Source organism: Belonocnema kinseyi, chromosome 9, assembly GCF_010883055.1.
Source record: "Belonocnema kinseyi isolate 2016_QV_RU_SX_M_011 chromosome 9, B_treatae_v1, whole genome shotgun sequence".
Taxonomy (NCBI): Eukaryota; Metazoa; Arthropoda; class Insecta; order Hymenoptera; family Cynipidae; genus Belonocnema; species Belonocnema kinseyi.
In genome coordinates this window covers 81,596,621-81,614,480 of record NC_046665.1, presented here as the reverse complement: position 1 = coordinate 81,614,480, position 17,860 = coordinate 81,596,621, and the positions used below count along the sequence as shown (strand labels likewise).

General features: G+C 30.0%; 1 protein-coding gene across 4 annotated transcripts in view; it reads right to left on the bottom strand.

The window, feature by feature from the left end:
* LOC117179282 overlaps window positions 1-17,860 on the bottom strand; it is a 298,303-nt gene that overhangs the window by 1,773 nt on the left and 278,670 nt on the right. For all 4 annotated transcript variants that reach the window (XM_033370926.1, XM_033370929.1, XM_033370928.1 and 1 more), the window contains one exon: window positions 3,561-3,790. In XM_033370926.1, coding sequence (XP_033226817.1) covers window positions 3,705-3,790 — 86 coding nt within the window. In that variant the 3' untranslated portion in view covers window positions 3,561-3,704. The remainder of the gene's footprint in view (window positions 1-3,560; window positions 3,791-17,860) is intronic.

Sequence of the window (17,860 nt, the reverse complement as noted above, 5' to 3'; positions counted from 1 at the left end):
GATTTGTTAATACTGGAAAATAATTCTATTCTTAACATTTTGCTATTACACTATAAATTTAAAATATTTTCAAACTTGTGAGGAGATGAATAAAATTTTCGATTTAAGGGCATGTGATACTTATAGTTTCCCCGGCTTTTTTCCACAAAAATGAAAATTCTAAAACACTGAACTCGGAGATGCTATAAAATATCATAACGGACGTCCCCGGACTCTTTTTTGAGGGATAATAACAACAAAAATTTATTGTGCTAAATAAAAATTTTATGCATATGCATTATTTTGAGGTTACGTCGTTTTTCATCTCTGCCTTTCCAATAATCTGGAAATTATTTATGAAATAAATTTTTTTGATTGCCTGCAAACAAGGTTAGTTCCGGGAGATTAGTTACTATGTTTATTTGTAAGTCCAAAGTTTTCGGCCAAAAAATATTGTGTAGTTTGGAAGTAACGCTCGGGTGACTTGTAACACACATAACCTCGAAATATACAGCACGTTGTTAGCAATATCAAAAATTTTTTGATAAAAAAACAAAAAGTGTGTGGGGTCGTTCGTTAGCATGTTCGCTATCATTTCCCAGATTTTGAAGGCAAAATATTTCTTATCCTAGGAAAAAAGCCGGGGGAATCTAACACTGAAAAAATCGATACTATTTCCTAAGCGCTATGCAAATTAATCACATTTTGCTAAATTAAAACTTTTTTTAAGTAACCTACAAAAAAAGTGTGTGGGGACGTCCGTTAGCATGTTCGCTATCATTTCCCAATTTTTAAAGACAAAATATTTATTATTCTAGAAAAAAAGCCGGGGAAACCTAAAACTGGTAAAATCGACAATTTTTTAAGCATCACATGCCCTTAAGGCAATTTTTTACAAATTTGTGGGAAAACTAAGTTGTTTCAAAAAAGTTGAAGTTTTTAAAAGATTCGAAAATAATTGAAAGTGTCAGTTTAAATTTAAATTTAAACAAAAAATTAAAACTAAAAAATGTAAAAATTAAATTTTAAAAACATGTCCTAAAGTTGCATACAAAAATGTAGAAGATTTTAAAGAAAAATTCTGCAAGACTACAAAAATTTAGGAAAAAATCGATCAAGTTTAGAAGATATTTAGAAATTTTGAAACGCTCTAAAAATAATTTAAAACTTATCAAGATTTCAATTTTTCTTAAATGTAGATTTTAAAGATTAAAAAAATAAATTTTTAAAGAATCTGTTAAGGTTTCAAGAGAATAAAAAGATTTTCTTTAGTATTATGGGATCTTCTAGATTCTTTTTCGACATATCTGAAATATTTCTTTTTTTAGTTTTAGTTTTTTATTTTGTATTAAAAAGTTGGATAAATATAAGATGTTATCGTTTCTAAAAAAAAAAAAAAAATGAAATATGAATTCTTTTGAAATTATAACAAATATCATGAAATGTCATAAAATCACTTGAAATTCGCGGATAATCAATGAAATGCATAGAATTGGTTAAAAATTCCTCAAAATCTTATTTATTCCATGAAAACTGGCGAAACTTTAAAAAAAGATATTTTAGTATGCACTTTATTTATTTTTACCAGAACTCAATTTCTTGGTGTGACCCCAAAAGATGGTCAACAGCCTCTGGCTGACTGCCAATCTAATGTTTGAAGCAAATATTTTCTCGGCAAACATCCATTTTTTAATTTACTTTTATTAAATTATCGTCCCTAATTATTTAAAAGATTAGCTTTAATTTAATTAAGACCAAATTCATTTCAGTTGATGCTAATGAAATATGGTTTTTTACATGAAAAATAAGGAGACGCGTATTTGTTTTAAATTGACTAATAAACATAGCGATATTTTTACACTTTTTAAGAATCTTTGCAATTTTGTCAATTTTCAAAATATTAGGGGTTTTCTTTTTCTTCGTTTATTCAGTTTTCTGCACTCTTTCTAAATTCACAACAGAATTAAAATTTATAAAAAATTGTAGTTATTGCAATTTTTTACGAATAATAGTTACTAATATAGTACTTACCATAAATTGAGGCGGACTGAGTCTTTGTTTTCTCATGGGAAAACAAAGAAAAAGCAATCAGCTTTGCAGTTTTTAACGCATTGTATCTTTATGTGCGATAAAATAACATTTTTCTGATTTGAAGCTAAAAATAACAGTACAATATAATAAATCAGAGAACCGTACAAAAAATTGAATTTTATTTCTTCCGAAATACAAATACACCCCAGATTTAAAATATCAGGTAAATTGGCCTATATCCCTTGAAAATTAATACGAAAAAAGTATTATTTCGAGAAAATGTTGTGTTTTAATTTTTCAAAAAATCAAATCAGCTTTACCATTTTATTTTGTAAACAAACCTTCAAAAAGGAAAGAGTTAAAAAAAGTAATAATTTTGTTTCTCCGGTCCGACAACAAAAAACACCAAATGGAAAATTAGTGGCAAGTAGACTATATGAGTAACTATTATTCCTCAAAATTTTAAGGAAAAAAGTGAAATTTTTAATACAAAATTTCCGTTTCTCAAAAAATTGAAGTAACTTTATCATTTATTTGTATCTATTATACATAGTTAAAAAGATTTTCGGAAAACTGAACAAACTGAAAGAAAAACTTTAATATCTCTAAAATTGCAAAAATGTCTCTTAACAAAAATGGCTCCCTTAACAACTTTTAATATTCGTTAAAAATGTAAAAATGTCGCTCGTTCAATTAAAAAAATACTTGTGTCCTTATTGTTCATGTATAAAAAAACATTTCATTGACAAGCCAATCCAGAACATGTCACGCCCGACATTCATGATTTGAAATGGATTCGGTATTAAGAAATATTATTAAATATTAACTATTACATTCAAGTCAGCTGTACTATCGGTAGATAGTCGATTATAAGAAGAGATATTTCACGCAATGTAAAACAGAACCTTACTGTAAAGACATATATTTTTCCATCAAATTCAGATTGTCTGAACGTCCATACGAACGAGAATTAATCTTTATCTAAAATAATAGAAAACCTTTGTTAAAAAAGTTCCTTTTTTTCTCCGCTAGGAATCGAACCCAAGTCTCCTGACTATTGGTTGGCTGCGATTTGCGGTTGCAGAACAAGCAGTCGCCAATCGGCAGACCTGGGAGTGGAGTGGATTAGAAGATCTTTCTTCACAGAATATTTTCGATTGACTAGAAAGATTTTTTATTCAGAGCAGCTTTCAAGGATCATTTACAAAAATATTTATAAATAAAATGAAAAAATCTTTTGATAAGTAACTTTAAAAAAAATTTTATTATTAAAATACTTTGAAATTACGATATTTCTTCCTGAAAGCTTTTGATTTTCGACAATAGTACTATCCTGGATTTAAAGTGTTTTACCGGCTATGAAGTCGTTGGTTGAACACTATTGAGTAATATAGTGGTGTTAGTCCGAAATAATTAGTGGAACTGTCAGGGACAAAGGAGGAAACGAAATACTTATTTGAAAATTATCAGAATGGCCATGATTTAGGGTATCCTTTTATTTTATTTTGTAAAATTATAGGGGTTAGTAAACAAATTTCGAAAACACGTACTTCCGTTTTAGTGTTCCAAAGCCCACAATGTTACTGAACAATACAGCAGCAAGGGTTACTTGAAAGAGTTGTGGTGGCGATGTGGTTTTGTTGGTGATTTTCTTGACGCTGTCGTTGGCGATTGGTTACCCTGGCGCACCTGGGCTATTGGTTTTCCAGAGAATAGTGACGTGACCTCTTCCAAAAATTCTTGAAGAATCCTTTTTTCTTAGGGGCGTCGCTGACATCGACTAGAATAAACAAATAAAAAACAGTCTTTTATAAAAAAGTCGAAACCCCAATCAAATGATTCATCAACTATTAACATATTAATATTAATCAATATTTACTTATAGATTATATAAATATTAATCAACTATTAAATTTATAAGTCTCCTTGAGAGTATGTAGAGATGGTGTCCAAATATTTGAAATATATGACAGCATTGAGAATAAAGAGGACGTCGCCAAACTGATACTGCTTCTCGATTGTTTTTTTTTCCTTGATTTTTATCGAGGTCGCATTAATTGAGCTGTGGGTATTATTATTCACAGTATTTTAGCCACGTTTCCATTCGTGCAATATGTTAAGCGAGGGAAGTCCGACAATTATGCTGGTCGAATTACAAGTAGCACCCCTTCCGGTAAGTCGGATTAGAAGAACAGAAGAATAACCAAGTTTTGCTGCTGACTAATGTTTAAACGATATTCAATCAATACAAAGGATCTGAATCATATTTCTCCATAAAATTCATAGTTGAATGGCAACAATGCTATATTTATTTTACGATTATAATTTAATTCAGCCAATAAAAGTTTCAAGTTACCAATTATAAAATAATGGCAATAATATAGATGCCACAAATTGAGCGAGATTTTGGTTGCAAGTGCAAAATGTTCATGGCCAATAAATCGAAAATTTATTACTGTTCTCGTTTTTAAGAATGCACTGAAATCAGACCAATGCCACCCATTTTCTAAATTTAAAAAGTATTACGAGGTCTATCGTTTCGTTTCGTTTGCAACGAGAGGCATCTGAATGTATTAAAAAATCCCCCCCCCCCTGCCTCTTTCAAATAAACTCAATTTTGAGTTTATCAAACTTCACAAATAATGTAATTTATTTTGATTCATTTTATAGGAATCACTTTTTAAATATGTGTTGACCTTATCAAATTTCAATTATAATGTGTAAGTTTCCCGCAAAGCTTTCGAAAAAAGAGAGATATAATAATTATGACAGTAGTAAATTATCGTAACATAAAAAGGCGTTTCTTTATCTAAATTTTTATTTTATTACAAAAATGTTATTTAAGAAGTCGAAAATTCGAATTTAGGAAGACATTCATCCTATATTAAATATTTCAAACTCAATGAGTATTAAAAATGGATAAAGTTCCGAATAGGTGAACGTGACGATTTCCTTCACACTGCGTATACCTGTGTATTTTGACGCGCTGATTACGAAAATGATAGTGACAATTGGCGACTAGGCGATTTTCATGGTGCAATTGCGAAAAAACCATTAAAAATGTGGTTTTTTGCGTTTATCACAGCCAATATGCAAAATCTCGCAAAATGCTTCCAATAAAAGTTGTAGATCTTACAGAAATACACATTTTTTTGTACGAGGGATAGTTTTCGAGAAAATTATTGACATCTCGATTTTTATGAAAAAAACCATAAAAATCATGCTCTTTTCGTTTTCGAGTGTTAACCGTCCCACAATGTCAGCAACCCGTCTTATACGCGTAATTGAACCCGTTTCCTAAGTTTTTTCTGGCTCCAGTCACAGGGGTGCCTTCCCGCCCCCCATGACGCGTGGGAAAAGGGGCAGGGGTGTGACCTTACATTATTTCTGTGACCAGTCACAAGGGTGCCTTCCCGCCCCACGACGCGTGGGAAAAGGGGCAGGTGTGTGACCTAAGTTTTTTCTGGTTCCAGTCACAGGGGTGCCTTCCCGCCCCCATGACACGTTGGAAAGGGGGTCGTGTCTGAACTAAGTTATTTTTGTGACCAGTCATTGGGATGCCGGGGTTTTTTGCGTTTATCTCAGCCAATACATAAATTTTCGCAAAACGTTTCTATAAAAGTTGTAGATCTTATCGAAATACACATTTCTTATATAATAAATTTTTTCTACGAGTAATAGTTTCCGAGAAAATCACAGATATATCTGATGAAATGTAACAAATTTCAATGCAATTAGCGACAGGTCTTTCTCCACCATCCGCGCTCATAGTACTTAAGGGCGTGTGTTTCTTGCATGCAATATTATTTTCGAGATTTTCCTCTCTTGAGTCCTCGTCAAGATGGATGAAACATATAATATTTTTAGTTTATCTAAGATTCTCCAAGAAAGGGAAAGAACTCTTCAGTGGTTGCGACAAATCGAATTAATTCCGTCTGAACGATTTTGCTCAAAACATAAGAATAAGATGACTCTTGTGGAGTCTGAACATATTTGCGGATCCTTCCTTTGTTATAAGATACACAAATATCGTCACAGTATTACCGTTGCAGAAAACACATGGTTTGAGAGGTGCCGCATTTCTGCAGCGGCCTGTATGCTCATTACGTATTGTTTTGCGTTAAATTTTAATTTTGAACAAACAATCCGGGAAAGCAACATTATAAACAATCAATCGATTTTTCGAGAAACAGTTTCAGACCGCTTCTCATTTTGTAGAGAGGTCTGCATGCTTGCTCTTGACAGCAACTTCGAAGAGGATGGTCGCATCGGCGGTGTCGGTGAAATTGTTGAAATCGATGAGTGCAAAATCGGCCGTCGAAAATACGAGCGAGGACGTGTAGTAGAAGGATCATGGATTCTCGGAATGATCCACAGAGGACATTCCTACAACTATCGGTGGGAAATCTGTCCCGATAATAAGAGAGATCAGGCTACTTTAATTGCATTAATAAAAAAGCATGTAGCGGAAGGGACAGAAATCCACAGCGAATGTTGGAAGGGATACATTAATCTCGAAGACCATGGATTTGTCCACAAAACTGTGAATCATTCCGAACAATTTGTGGATCCCGATTCCGGAGCGCACGCACAAAACATCGAGTCATCTTAGCGGTGAATGCGACGATTTCTCTCACGAGGAGGAGTGCGTAAGAAAAAAATGTAGAAATGTAGTAGAAAAAAATGTGTTACACAAAAAATGTGTATTTTTGTACGATCTACAGCTTTTATTGAAAACATTTTGCAAGATTTTGCATATTGGCTGAGATAAACGCAGAAAAGCATATTTTTTATGGTTATACGCAGTGTGAAGGAAACGTCACGTTCACCTATTCGGAACTGCACCCTTAAAAATAATAAATTATTATCAAACTCCCTGCGAAACCCTGCAAGGTGAAGGTACCAGTAAAGATCAAATTAGAACAAATTATCCCATAAATCAAAGCGTTTAGCTGGGCGAGATAATTACGACTCTCAGTTTTCTCTTTCTTGCAAAATAAAAGACTCGACTATTGATTCTGAAGCATGAAGTTTAATTTTTATTATATTCTGAAACTTCAAGGCTATTTTCAAAGATTTCGGATGTTGGTAATAGGAATTTGTAACTAATAACAAATAAAAAAAATAGTCCCTTTTTAATGACTTTGTTGGAGTTATTTTTCCACCTTTGATCGAAATGAAATCTACTTTCTTACTAACCATTTATGTACCAAAATCAGAAAATTAAAAACTTCCAAAATCAATAATTTCTGAGAGACAAATATATAACAAAAGGAAAAAGAGCGAGAAAATGAAAGAGTTGAAATTGCCATTGAATAAGAGCGATGGTATTTGTATAAATTCCATACCGAGATTCCTAACAAACGTTTTTTTGAAGCTATAAAGTAAGAATTTTAGTCAGTTTATTTAAAATTTTAAACTTTTATGCGAGATATTGATCAACATTAACTTGTCTAAGCAAATCCTTTTCCTCATCCATTACCCATTTGATGTTATTGAAAAACATTTGCAAAACAGAATTTATCATATTATATAGAAGTATAAATGACAATCAGAAAAACATAATATTGAAGATTTTAATAGATTTGACAGTGAACATAGGTATGAGCATCTAGATAAACAATGTGGCATCAAAATAATTTTGATGGTAGTCCTAAATATCACTTAGTCATTTCAAAACACATGATCATATACACATACGCACACACATATGTATATATATATATATATATATATATATACACATACATATGCACCACACACACATGATACACACACACACATATATGATCAGGTTCGCCTATACATATACACACACACACACACATATATATATTGTATGCAAATCAATTTTGACCATAGAATAAAAAATTAGAAGAAATGACTTTTCATGTTAATTTCTATGTTTTTATTTTCAGATATTATGTGGATTTTAATTAATATAAATTTCTATTGTTCATGCCGATAGTTTTCCTATTAAAAATCCCCGGTGAGGAAGTCTAAATTGGCTTCGAAACATGCTGGGCCCTAGTACTATACAAAGGTAGCGAAATAATAAAAAAGATAGGAGGATTGGTTTTGGTTGACTCTTCCCTTTTTCTCCCTGTTTTTTTCTTTTGCTATATATTTGTCTCTGATGAGCCGGAAACGAGATAGTTGAAAATTCAATTTTGATTTATGAACTTTTTTGGCATTATGATTTTAGTGCATAAGAAAGTAGATTTTATTTAGATCGTAAAAGAATTTTTTAAATAGACACTAAGCTTAAGGTTCGTTCCAGTTTGCAAGCTCGCCTATGAATACTATTCAGATTTCTTTGAATTGTAGCATAAATGTTTAACCATTGTGGCAGCACAGTCTCATTTTGAAAATTTCTCATTTTTTCTTATCATTAATATTTAAAGACATTATTAATGTGACTACGGTTCACTTGCATTAAAAAAAATCGATTCATAAGATTTCGAAACAATTAAAGTTAAATTCAAAAGATTTCACATGAATTGTAATTTTTTAATTCCATTGATTTAAAAAAATGGAATAAATTTGAATGCTTTTTAAGGAAAATGTGAAGAATTCGATGAAATTCATACAAATTCGATATGAATTATAAAAAATTAAGTAAATTGAAGGGAAAAAATGAAATAAACTCCAGGTCCCATAGAAGCCGGTTTTATAATTCCCAGAACTGCTGGCGAACGCAGTTAGAAGACAGTGCAAGAGAGGGTTGCGACTGTCGCTTCGAAATCCATTAAAAAATTATAAAATCCCATGAAATTATAGGAAATACGATGATTTTTCTTGAAATCCTGAAAACTTTAAGAACATATCTTGAGAGCTTTAAAAATCCCATAAATCATTGAAATCTTTAGAATATTTTTAAATATCCTAAAACCTTAGACGTCCTATAAAATCGTCCCATATCTTCCGAAATCCTACAAAAACCTTTAAACCCCCATGCATCTTTTTTAAATCCCTTATATCGTTCAATTCATTTAAAATCCCTGAACTTTTTTTAATCTTTCGAAATCCCTTGAAACACTTTAAAGCTCTTGAAATTTCCATGGATTTTTTAAAGAATAACCTAGAATCTTTCAAATTCTTTGAAATACCCTAAAATATTTCTAAAGAATTTATACAGTTCTTCTTTCAAACATGACTATTTGGCAGCCCTGATTGTTCTTAATAGTTACTGCTTCATACAAGAATTTCCAAACTCGTTCAGTTTTTTTGAAATCCCTGAATTTAGTTGAAGGGTGGTAGTACAGAATTCGATATACAGCCATTTTCAAGAAATGGGTTTATTGCATACAAAATGTTAAAAAAATAGAACATGCTGTGCTAAAACAATTTTTTCCAGTTATCATTATTTTAAATAGTACTCAAACCAAATTTTAATTTAAATTTTGGTTAAAATTTTATCTTGGGATTTGGGCACTATCACGTTTTTTCGTCTTTCCTGAAGCATCGATATTTCTTAAAATTATTATTGTTTACTGAAAAACAATGATCTTTTCTTAGGCCTATTAGCGAAAAATCGTCAGTCATAGTGCGAAACCCTCATATTATATTTGATTTTTCTCGGAACAGAACAATTTTTGGATCACAAACATTTATTATTCTTACCCGGCGTTCCCATATCTTAGGAGTATGATTTTATTATTGGAAAAATTAAAAATTCGATTTTTAGTTTATGCTGAAAGCCGATTTTTCAAACTTGTGAGATTATAACCTTAAAATTCTAACTTTTTAAGATCAAATCTTTGCTTTTTTGTCTTATCTTGCCAAATATTTTTACGCTCTCCTGGAGGCATCTTTTCTGGTTTTTCGAAAGATATCGTTTTTAATTGGCCCAAGTATAATAATTGTAAAGAACATTTCTTCAAATTTAATCTATAATTTATATTTTTTGTTCTGCTTTTACTTTTTTTAACATGATTTTTTTAATCACACGAAAACCCTCACCATAAAATTTCCCAACTTTTCAGACTTTCACTGACCTATGGCTAGCCACCCTGTTACCTCAATTTATAGAAAAATATTCATGTTCCGTTTAAATATCTGTTAAAGGCTGTCTTCATATTAGCAATTTTTACAACTGTGTGAATTTTTGGCTTCTTATTTTTCCTGATTGTAAAATGTACAAATCTGAATAGATTGGTTCACAATCAACCACAGATTATTATTTTTTGTTTTTTGCTCTCGTCGATTGAGAATAAGACAAAAGTTAGAGAGATAATAGGTCTAGGTCTCGATGGATTTCCACGTATAGGGAAAGATAAGTAAGTATAGAAATCGAAGTATAAATAAGCATGCAGATGTGAGTAGTGCAGAGGGATGCTGCGCGAGAGATCGGACACACCCGAGACTCTGCGTCTATGTCCTATAGGTACTCTATTGGTATTGATCCGCACGCACCACTCTCTCTGGACCCAACGCTGTCTTCCCTTTCCTCATCCGTTCATTGGCCCGAACATCTACTTAAAAGCAAAATTTAGTAATCCATCGATTATTCTTTTACAAAGTACAATTCATTATTTTCATTCTAAATTATGCGGAATTTGCTGTTGAAAATTATGAGTTCAATTCTAAACTCAAATTGATCCACCAATAAAAATTAGTTTAGAAAGAAGCTCCGTTGATCTAAATCACTATACGAGTATTTAAAAAAAATTCGTTGCCAAATTTTAATCGACAATAAATAAAATATATATGTATATGGCCGTTTATTATTATAAATTGTTCAACGTAACTAACTTTTTCTTTTACACATAAGTGACTCGATTATCACTGATTAGTAAAAATGATTTAGATACTCGCTGAATGCAACATACCATTTTCAAACTATGTTTAACGCTGAAGATGAATATGTCCTCCATTTGTTCTTATAATAATCTCAAAAAAATGAAAAAAGGGAAAAAATGTACCGGAAATTACATGTGCTTTATTTTAGTTATTTAGTTCTTTAATGTTCAGATAATTCGTTATTGTGATATGATCCCAAATCTGCAGTCTTGTTTCCAAATGGGTCAAAGCTCAGTATCCGAATCTTAGTTAACGAAATAATCTAACTAAAAAATTGAGTTGTAAATATCCTATCCTAGGCGATTTTGAGTCGTTGATATCAAATCTGAAGACAAATTTGAAAAATTCAAAATGGCTGATCCAATATGGTAGACTATATATATAAAAAAATCTTAATTAACAAAAAACTCAGTGTGATAACTGAAAATTCCGAACGAAAATTTCAAAATAAGAATGGCAGATCTTATATGAAAATAAATTTTTTTTACGTACGGTCCGCCATATTGGCTTAGTCATTTGGAAGTTGGAAAATCTAACTTCAAATTCGTTATCACGCTGACAAATTTTAAAATAAATTTTTGTTTGTACATAGTCCATCATATTGGATCAGCCATTTAGATTGTTGCAAATCTGACTTGTGATTTTGAAAGTTTCAATCCGGATTTAATAATCTTGAACTTTTTCAATTTAAAATAATTCACTATTAAAACTTTACATCTTTAATTATAAATTTGACTAATTGGAAATCACAGAAATTCAAAAGAATTTTATTTAAGAGCATTATTCAATATCAAAGGCGATTTACAATATTATAAATGAATACCACACAATTTTGAAGGTTTCGAATTATGAATGTTCAATCATAAACGCTTTTCATTGAAAATGATTTAAATTTATTCTTAACTTTTACTTTTCAATATCTGAATTTAAAATGGATCTATTTTAGGTTAGTTTAAATTTAAAATATTTTTACTATTTATGCTTTTAAATGGTAATGGAATTCTAAAATCTTAAGAAATCCCTGTATTAAATGTTTTGTTTAACAATGCTTTAACTATTTGATGAAACATAAATTCTAAATTCGAACAAAAACAGCTTAAGTAACTATGTAGAAAAAAAGAATTATCAGCGAAAAGTACGTGACTTATAGAAAGACTGATAAACGTTTTTACAGATTTAATGACGTAAGATGTTTTTATTGGAAGTGATCTTCTAGCATTCAATCAAATACTTTCCATTTTAAACGTACATTTTTGTACAATGTACAACGTCAAATTTTAAACTATAATAAAATTTTGAATTCATAATTCGAAATTAGAGATAAAGAGAGTTTTTGTACACAATAATCAGAGTGGAGAGGGAATTTGTTCAGGCCGGAAAAACCAAAAACTGCTAGTGAATTTATTTTTTGACCAAGAATTTTACAAATTTTAAGTTATCACCAATTTCATGCAATATCATACACATATGTAATTCAATATTCAAAATAAGTCCGATTTCAACTTTTTTTAAAGGTTAGTTTTAATTCTAAACATTTTTAACGATAAAATAAGTCAGTTTATATTGAATCGCTAAAAATTGCAGAGTGCTAAAATTAAACTTTAAACATTACAATTTTAATTGTTATATTTAACAAATTCTAATCTTTACGTGAAAGTGTTGAATTTTTATGTATAAATAACAATTGAACAATTATTAATTTAAAAGGACTCGACATAAAAATAATTTAACTTTAAGAGTGTTCGATTTACATAAAAAAATTAAATTGTCCAATTTTGTATGTTTCATGACTTAAAATTGCTTAAAATAACATTTTACAAATTTTTTCGAATCATTCTTCAATTTGGACATTGAAAACGATAACATATCTTAGATTTATATATTTTTAACCTGAAATGTTTGAACTGTTCAATATATAAAAGTTTAACATTTTTAAGTTTGAAGTTTAATAACATTCAATTTCAAATTATTCAATTGTAAAGTGTTTGAAAGCTTCTATTTTATATACGTGCAAATCATTGAGCGTTTAAATACAACATTTCAAATGTTGTAATCGTAAATTTCAAAAGTTTAAAATTCAAAAGAGTCCCACCTCAAGTGATGTAATTTTCAGTTCAATTCTTATTATTTAAAATGAAAAACATGTTCAGCTTTAAAGAAGAAGTGCCAAAAATAAAATCTCTGAAAAAAGAGATTTTCTATGAGTTTAAGAATCAAAAAAATTTTCCTGATGATATCATTGATAAAATCGTTAAAAACATTCTTGAAACAAAATTAAGCAAATAACTCTATTTGAAGATTATTCACATATTGTCTGAATTTCGAACAGTTTGAAAGTACAAAAAGTACAGTAAGAAAAAAAATCACAAAAACTATTGTTAAACTATTTTTCGTAAGTTTTAAACTTTTTGCGTTATGGATATTTTTTCTTTCATATATAGGATATTACTGATAATATTTTTTCAATTCTTAAATTAGTAGGAAACATTATTTTTTCAGAAACCTGACTTTTTGTATGAAGAACACCTAAATAGCTCTAATTCTTTAATTTTAATTACTGTGAAAAAGTTTACGAAACGGAAAATGATCGGGTTTTTTTCCTCGATTAAAATGTCCACTCTAAATCCAGAATTTTTGTACCGCTTGCACTAAGTTGAACAAATACATAAAAAGTGAACTAAAATAATTGAAAAATCAAAATTAAGAAAATATTTTAAACATTATAATAATTTAATAATTGTCCTTCATACAGATTTACTTTTTTTAAAAAGGTAAATCTTTCTAGTGTTAATTTTACTGATTAGATAACAAGGAAGTATGTACTTGAATCCTTCTAAAGTGGTTTACGTTCATGATAGAGATTTCGGTCTAAAAAGTAAGCTAGCAAGCAGGGTGAGAAGTCCCCACGAAAATAACCGAGTAATATTAATAGTTTTGGTATTCACCACGGAGACGAAGTATTTTAGCGGTGCGAGAGAAGAGATATTTTAAAGCACTATGACTGTGCACTCGCACTGTTTTGTTTCGCTCTAAATTCGGCAGTGGGCGCGGGAGTTCAAATTAACGGCTTTCGAAGAGATAGATTCAATCTCCCATAAATCCGCCCCGGCAAAACAAGTTTTCAGAGTTGGATTTACTAAATTCTCGTTTCATTTCTCCTTTGATCAAAAATCAAGAAGATTCGACTTCTTAATTTTCACCCATTTTGAAACCTATCGAATTTTTTCATTCTAAATATTCAAATTGAAATCAATCATTAATCATTCAATTATGCGTTCTACATGTTTAATAATATTGGTATATGAAAATTATTAAATAAATATTTAGAGAAACATTTGTTGGAACGTTTATAATTATATAAACTCTATTTTGCACTGAGTGACAAGTTTTAAAAACTTTCCTTTCACTGACGATTTCAAGTCATCAACAAAATTTCTAGCTTTCAATTTTGGTTTTGAAACTACTATATATATTCTCAGGGCATAGACGCACTTAAGTTACTTTCTTTTCAAGAAACTTAAAAAAAAAAAAAGTTACTATAGTCACTTTAAAAAAAAATGACTTTACTCCATTACACTTTAGATTTATCTAAAAAAAAAAGAAAATTTATAGTAATCTATGGTCTAAACATTTTTTTTCTTTAACGCGGCTTGAACTAATAGAGACCTGTAAGAAAATCCAACTGTTTTGTAGAAAAATCGTCTTTCTGATTAGAAACAACCTCTTTTTTGGTAGAAAAGTCATCGTTCTTGATTAAAAATTCGTTGAAAATTACTTCTTTTTTTTCGTTAAAATTCCGTTATTTGGTTGAAAATTAACGTTTTTGTTAAAAATGCATCACTTTAGGAGAAAATTCATCCATCTGGCTTAAAAGTGCAACTATCTTAGGTTCTAAATGCAACTGTTTAGATGAAAATTCTTTTTTTTTTCATTGAAAATTCAGCTATTTGTTTGAAAATTAACTTTTTTGTTAAAAATTCACCTCATTTGTTTGAAAATACATCTATTTGGTTCTAAGTGCAACTTTTTTTTTTTAATTAATCCTTTTTTTCGCCCAAAATTCAGCTATCTGGTAAATAATTGATCTTTTCGGGATTGAAAGTCTAATTTGTTATAAAACATTCGACTTCTCAACTTGGAAACTCAACTCTTTTTATAACAATTTACCTTTTTCAGTATAGAAAATTCATATTTTTGTTTGAAAATGTATCAATCTGGTTGAAAATTACACTGTTTTAGTTGAAAAAACCTTCTTTGTTCAAAATTTATTTATTTCTTTTCGTATAAAATTCATCTTTTTCAGTTGAAAATTCAAATCTATAGTAGAAAGCTCATCTTTTTGAATGAAAATTCATCTATTTTGTTGAAACTGGAATATTTTTACTTTGAATGTTAGAATTGAAATCCCTTTACCTTAAATTCAATAAGGAACCTATATTAATTTTATTTATGAGAAATTATTCCCTTATTATTCCCCGATTTTCATGTAAAATTACCCTATGTACCTTGTTTTGAGAGCATTTTAGGCTTTAAAGTGTAAAGTATGCAATGATAAAATTTTAGTTATATTCATTGACATTTTTCTGGTTTTATAGTTCCTATTGTAAATGATTGAAATATAAATACGTTAGTTAAATGCCTAAGTTTTATTTAACGTATAATAAAATGAAAGACCACTTGTCCAAATTCAGCAATCGAATTTCATCTAATTTTGTAAATGGAAGCCGATAAAGTTTATGTGTAATAAAATCGAGATTTTTGAGTAGATGCGAGTTTATATTGACATTATAGACCTCTTTTGTGTTAACCATGTAGCCACTTTTAGAGATATTTTAGCTTAAGTTAATCACTTCTTTCAACTGCATTAGTATGTGGCATCCCTGGACACTGGAGATTTTCCCTGAAGTTATTTTTACTCTGAACTAATTGATGTGATAGTGAGCTGCTTATTTTTTGTGATCAAGTAAGATTTTCAGGTCAGGACTGAATTTATTTCGTGACTTGATTTTCCTAAATTACACGACTTTCAGAAAGTCTTAGGACCCGAACGAATAGAGATTTACGTCCTTGAGGTGCACATGTTTTCTACTAAAGACCACAAAAAGCATTAGATCCCAGAATAATCTGCAGATGTTTTAGTAAGGAAGAGCATCGTGTCATGGACATCCAGTTGCTCACCCTTTTACGAAAAATATCTCACAAATAGACAGAGATATCCTTTTAAGATTGTCTGAAAATAAAATGAAAGAAACTGAAAAATGCCCTTCTTTTATTTTCCAGTCGGAGAAACTTCGATTCCAATCAAATGAATTTACCTTCTATTTCAGGTCTAAGTTTGAAAAAAAACACCTCTGTGTACTGAAAAAAACATAAAAATGTTGCTTTCAATCAAAAACTGAACAATCTGACCCGAAATAATAACTTCAGACTGCTAATGGTTTTTGTAGAACTAATAATAAGAGAGCATCCATTAAATATTATGTGAGGCAATTTTGGGAGAGGTATCTAAAGCATTTCTTATGTAAGTTTCCTCTTTCTAAATATTTTTTTTTAATATGTCGATTGAAACCTGTTTTAGCTGTTGAAAATATTTTGAATACCATTATTAAAATCTAGTGTATTCCTTTTATGAGATCTCGTGAAATCCCTGGACATTTTTGAAATCATTTGAAATCATGTAATTCGTTAAAAAATGTTGTAAATCCCTTAAACTCACTAAAGCTCAGTTGAAATTCTAAACATTTCTTAAAATATAATTTAAAATCTTTTAAAAGACATTAACATTCCTCCAAATCCCCTAAGATCCTTTATAATATTCGGAAATCCTTTTAAAATCTGCCATTTAAATCTGTTAAAATCCTTCGGTGCAATCTCTTGAAATCTCATACAATCTATTGAGGTCCGATTAAATTCATTGAAATCCCGTCACTTCTTCTGAAATACTTTGAATCTCTTAAAATCCTTTGTAATCCGCGAGAATCTTTTTCTTCATTCTTTTAAAGTCATATAAATCCGTCAAAATCCTACGATTTCTTTTGAAACCCCATTAAACCTCTTGAAGTTTGATTAAACTCTTTGAAATCCCTTAAAAGCTTTGGAAATATTATAAAATTACGTATTAATGTTGTAATTATATGACATAGTTTATAGTCCTCAAAATCCCTTGAATTTCTTTCAAATCACTGGAAATCTTTTGAAATCCCGTTAACAGCGAATCTAAATTGATATACTGAGTAAAGAATAAAAAATATTATGTGACAATGGGGCGAGAGGAGGGGACAACAAATTTACGAATCCTTACAGCAGGGTTGAGGAGGTAAAAAATGTCAAAAATCATCTTTATAGAATAAATGGAATTTCCCTAACTAGTTTGAAAAAACGCTTTCCCAGGCTTTTCGAGATACAGTGGGACTCGGAGTGAGATTGCCCAGTTTATTTTCGGTGGTACATCGCTGCGACAATATTTCTACGATTTCTTATTAACGTTGACGTAAAGTTGGCGCAGCTTAAAAATAGTCAAAAGATAAATTCCACTTTGTCCCTTTCACGTTTAGTCAAATGAAACCGAGTCGCAATGAAATTAAAAATGCATTGAAAGTTGTTCTACAATTGCATAAAAGTGCAAAGAATGTTAATAAATAAAAAATGTACATTTTTGGAAATTTTAATTTGAAATTCTACAAATGTGGAAAGTTTTTGTATTTTGTAAATTTGAAATCAGGGGTTTAAACTTTTCCTTTGCAACATTAAACTTTTGACTTTACACGCTTTTTTATTTAAATGCCTTATCATTTAAAAGCTTTCAACTCTGAATGTTTTAAACTTTGGATGCTGCGAAAAAAGTACTTTTGAATTCCTAAACGTCTAAATAAAATATGTTGAAAATTTAGCCAGTGGGTATTTTCTACTGAAACATATACTGCCGTACAAACTGAAAAGATACATAAGTGAGATTGCTGCTCAGGTCGATTTTTTCATTGCTAAGTTCAAGAAAATAACCCTAAGCGGCAATGTAACTTATGCATCTTTTTAGTTTATAAGGCAGTAT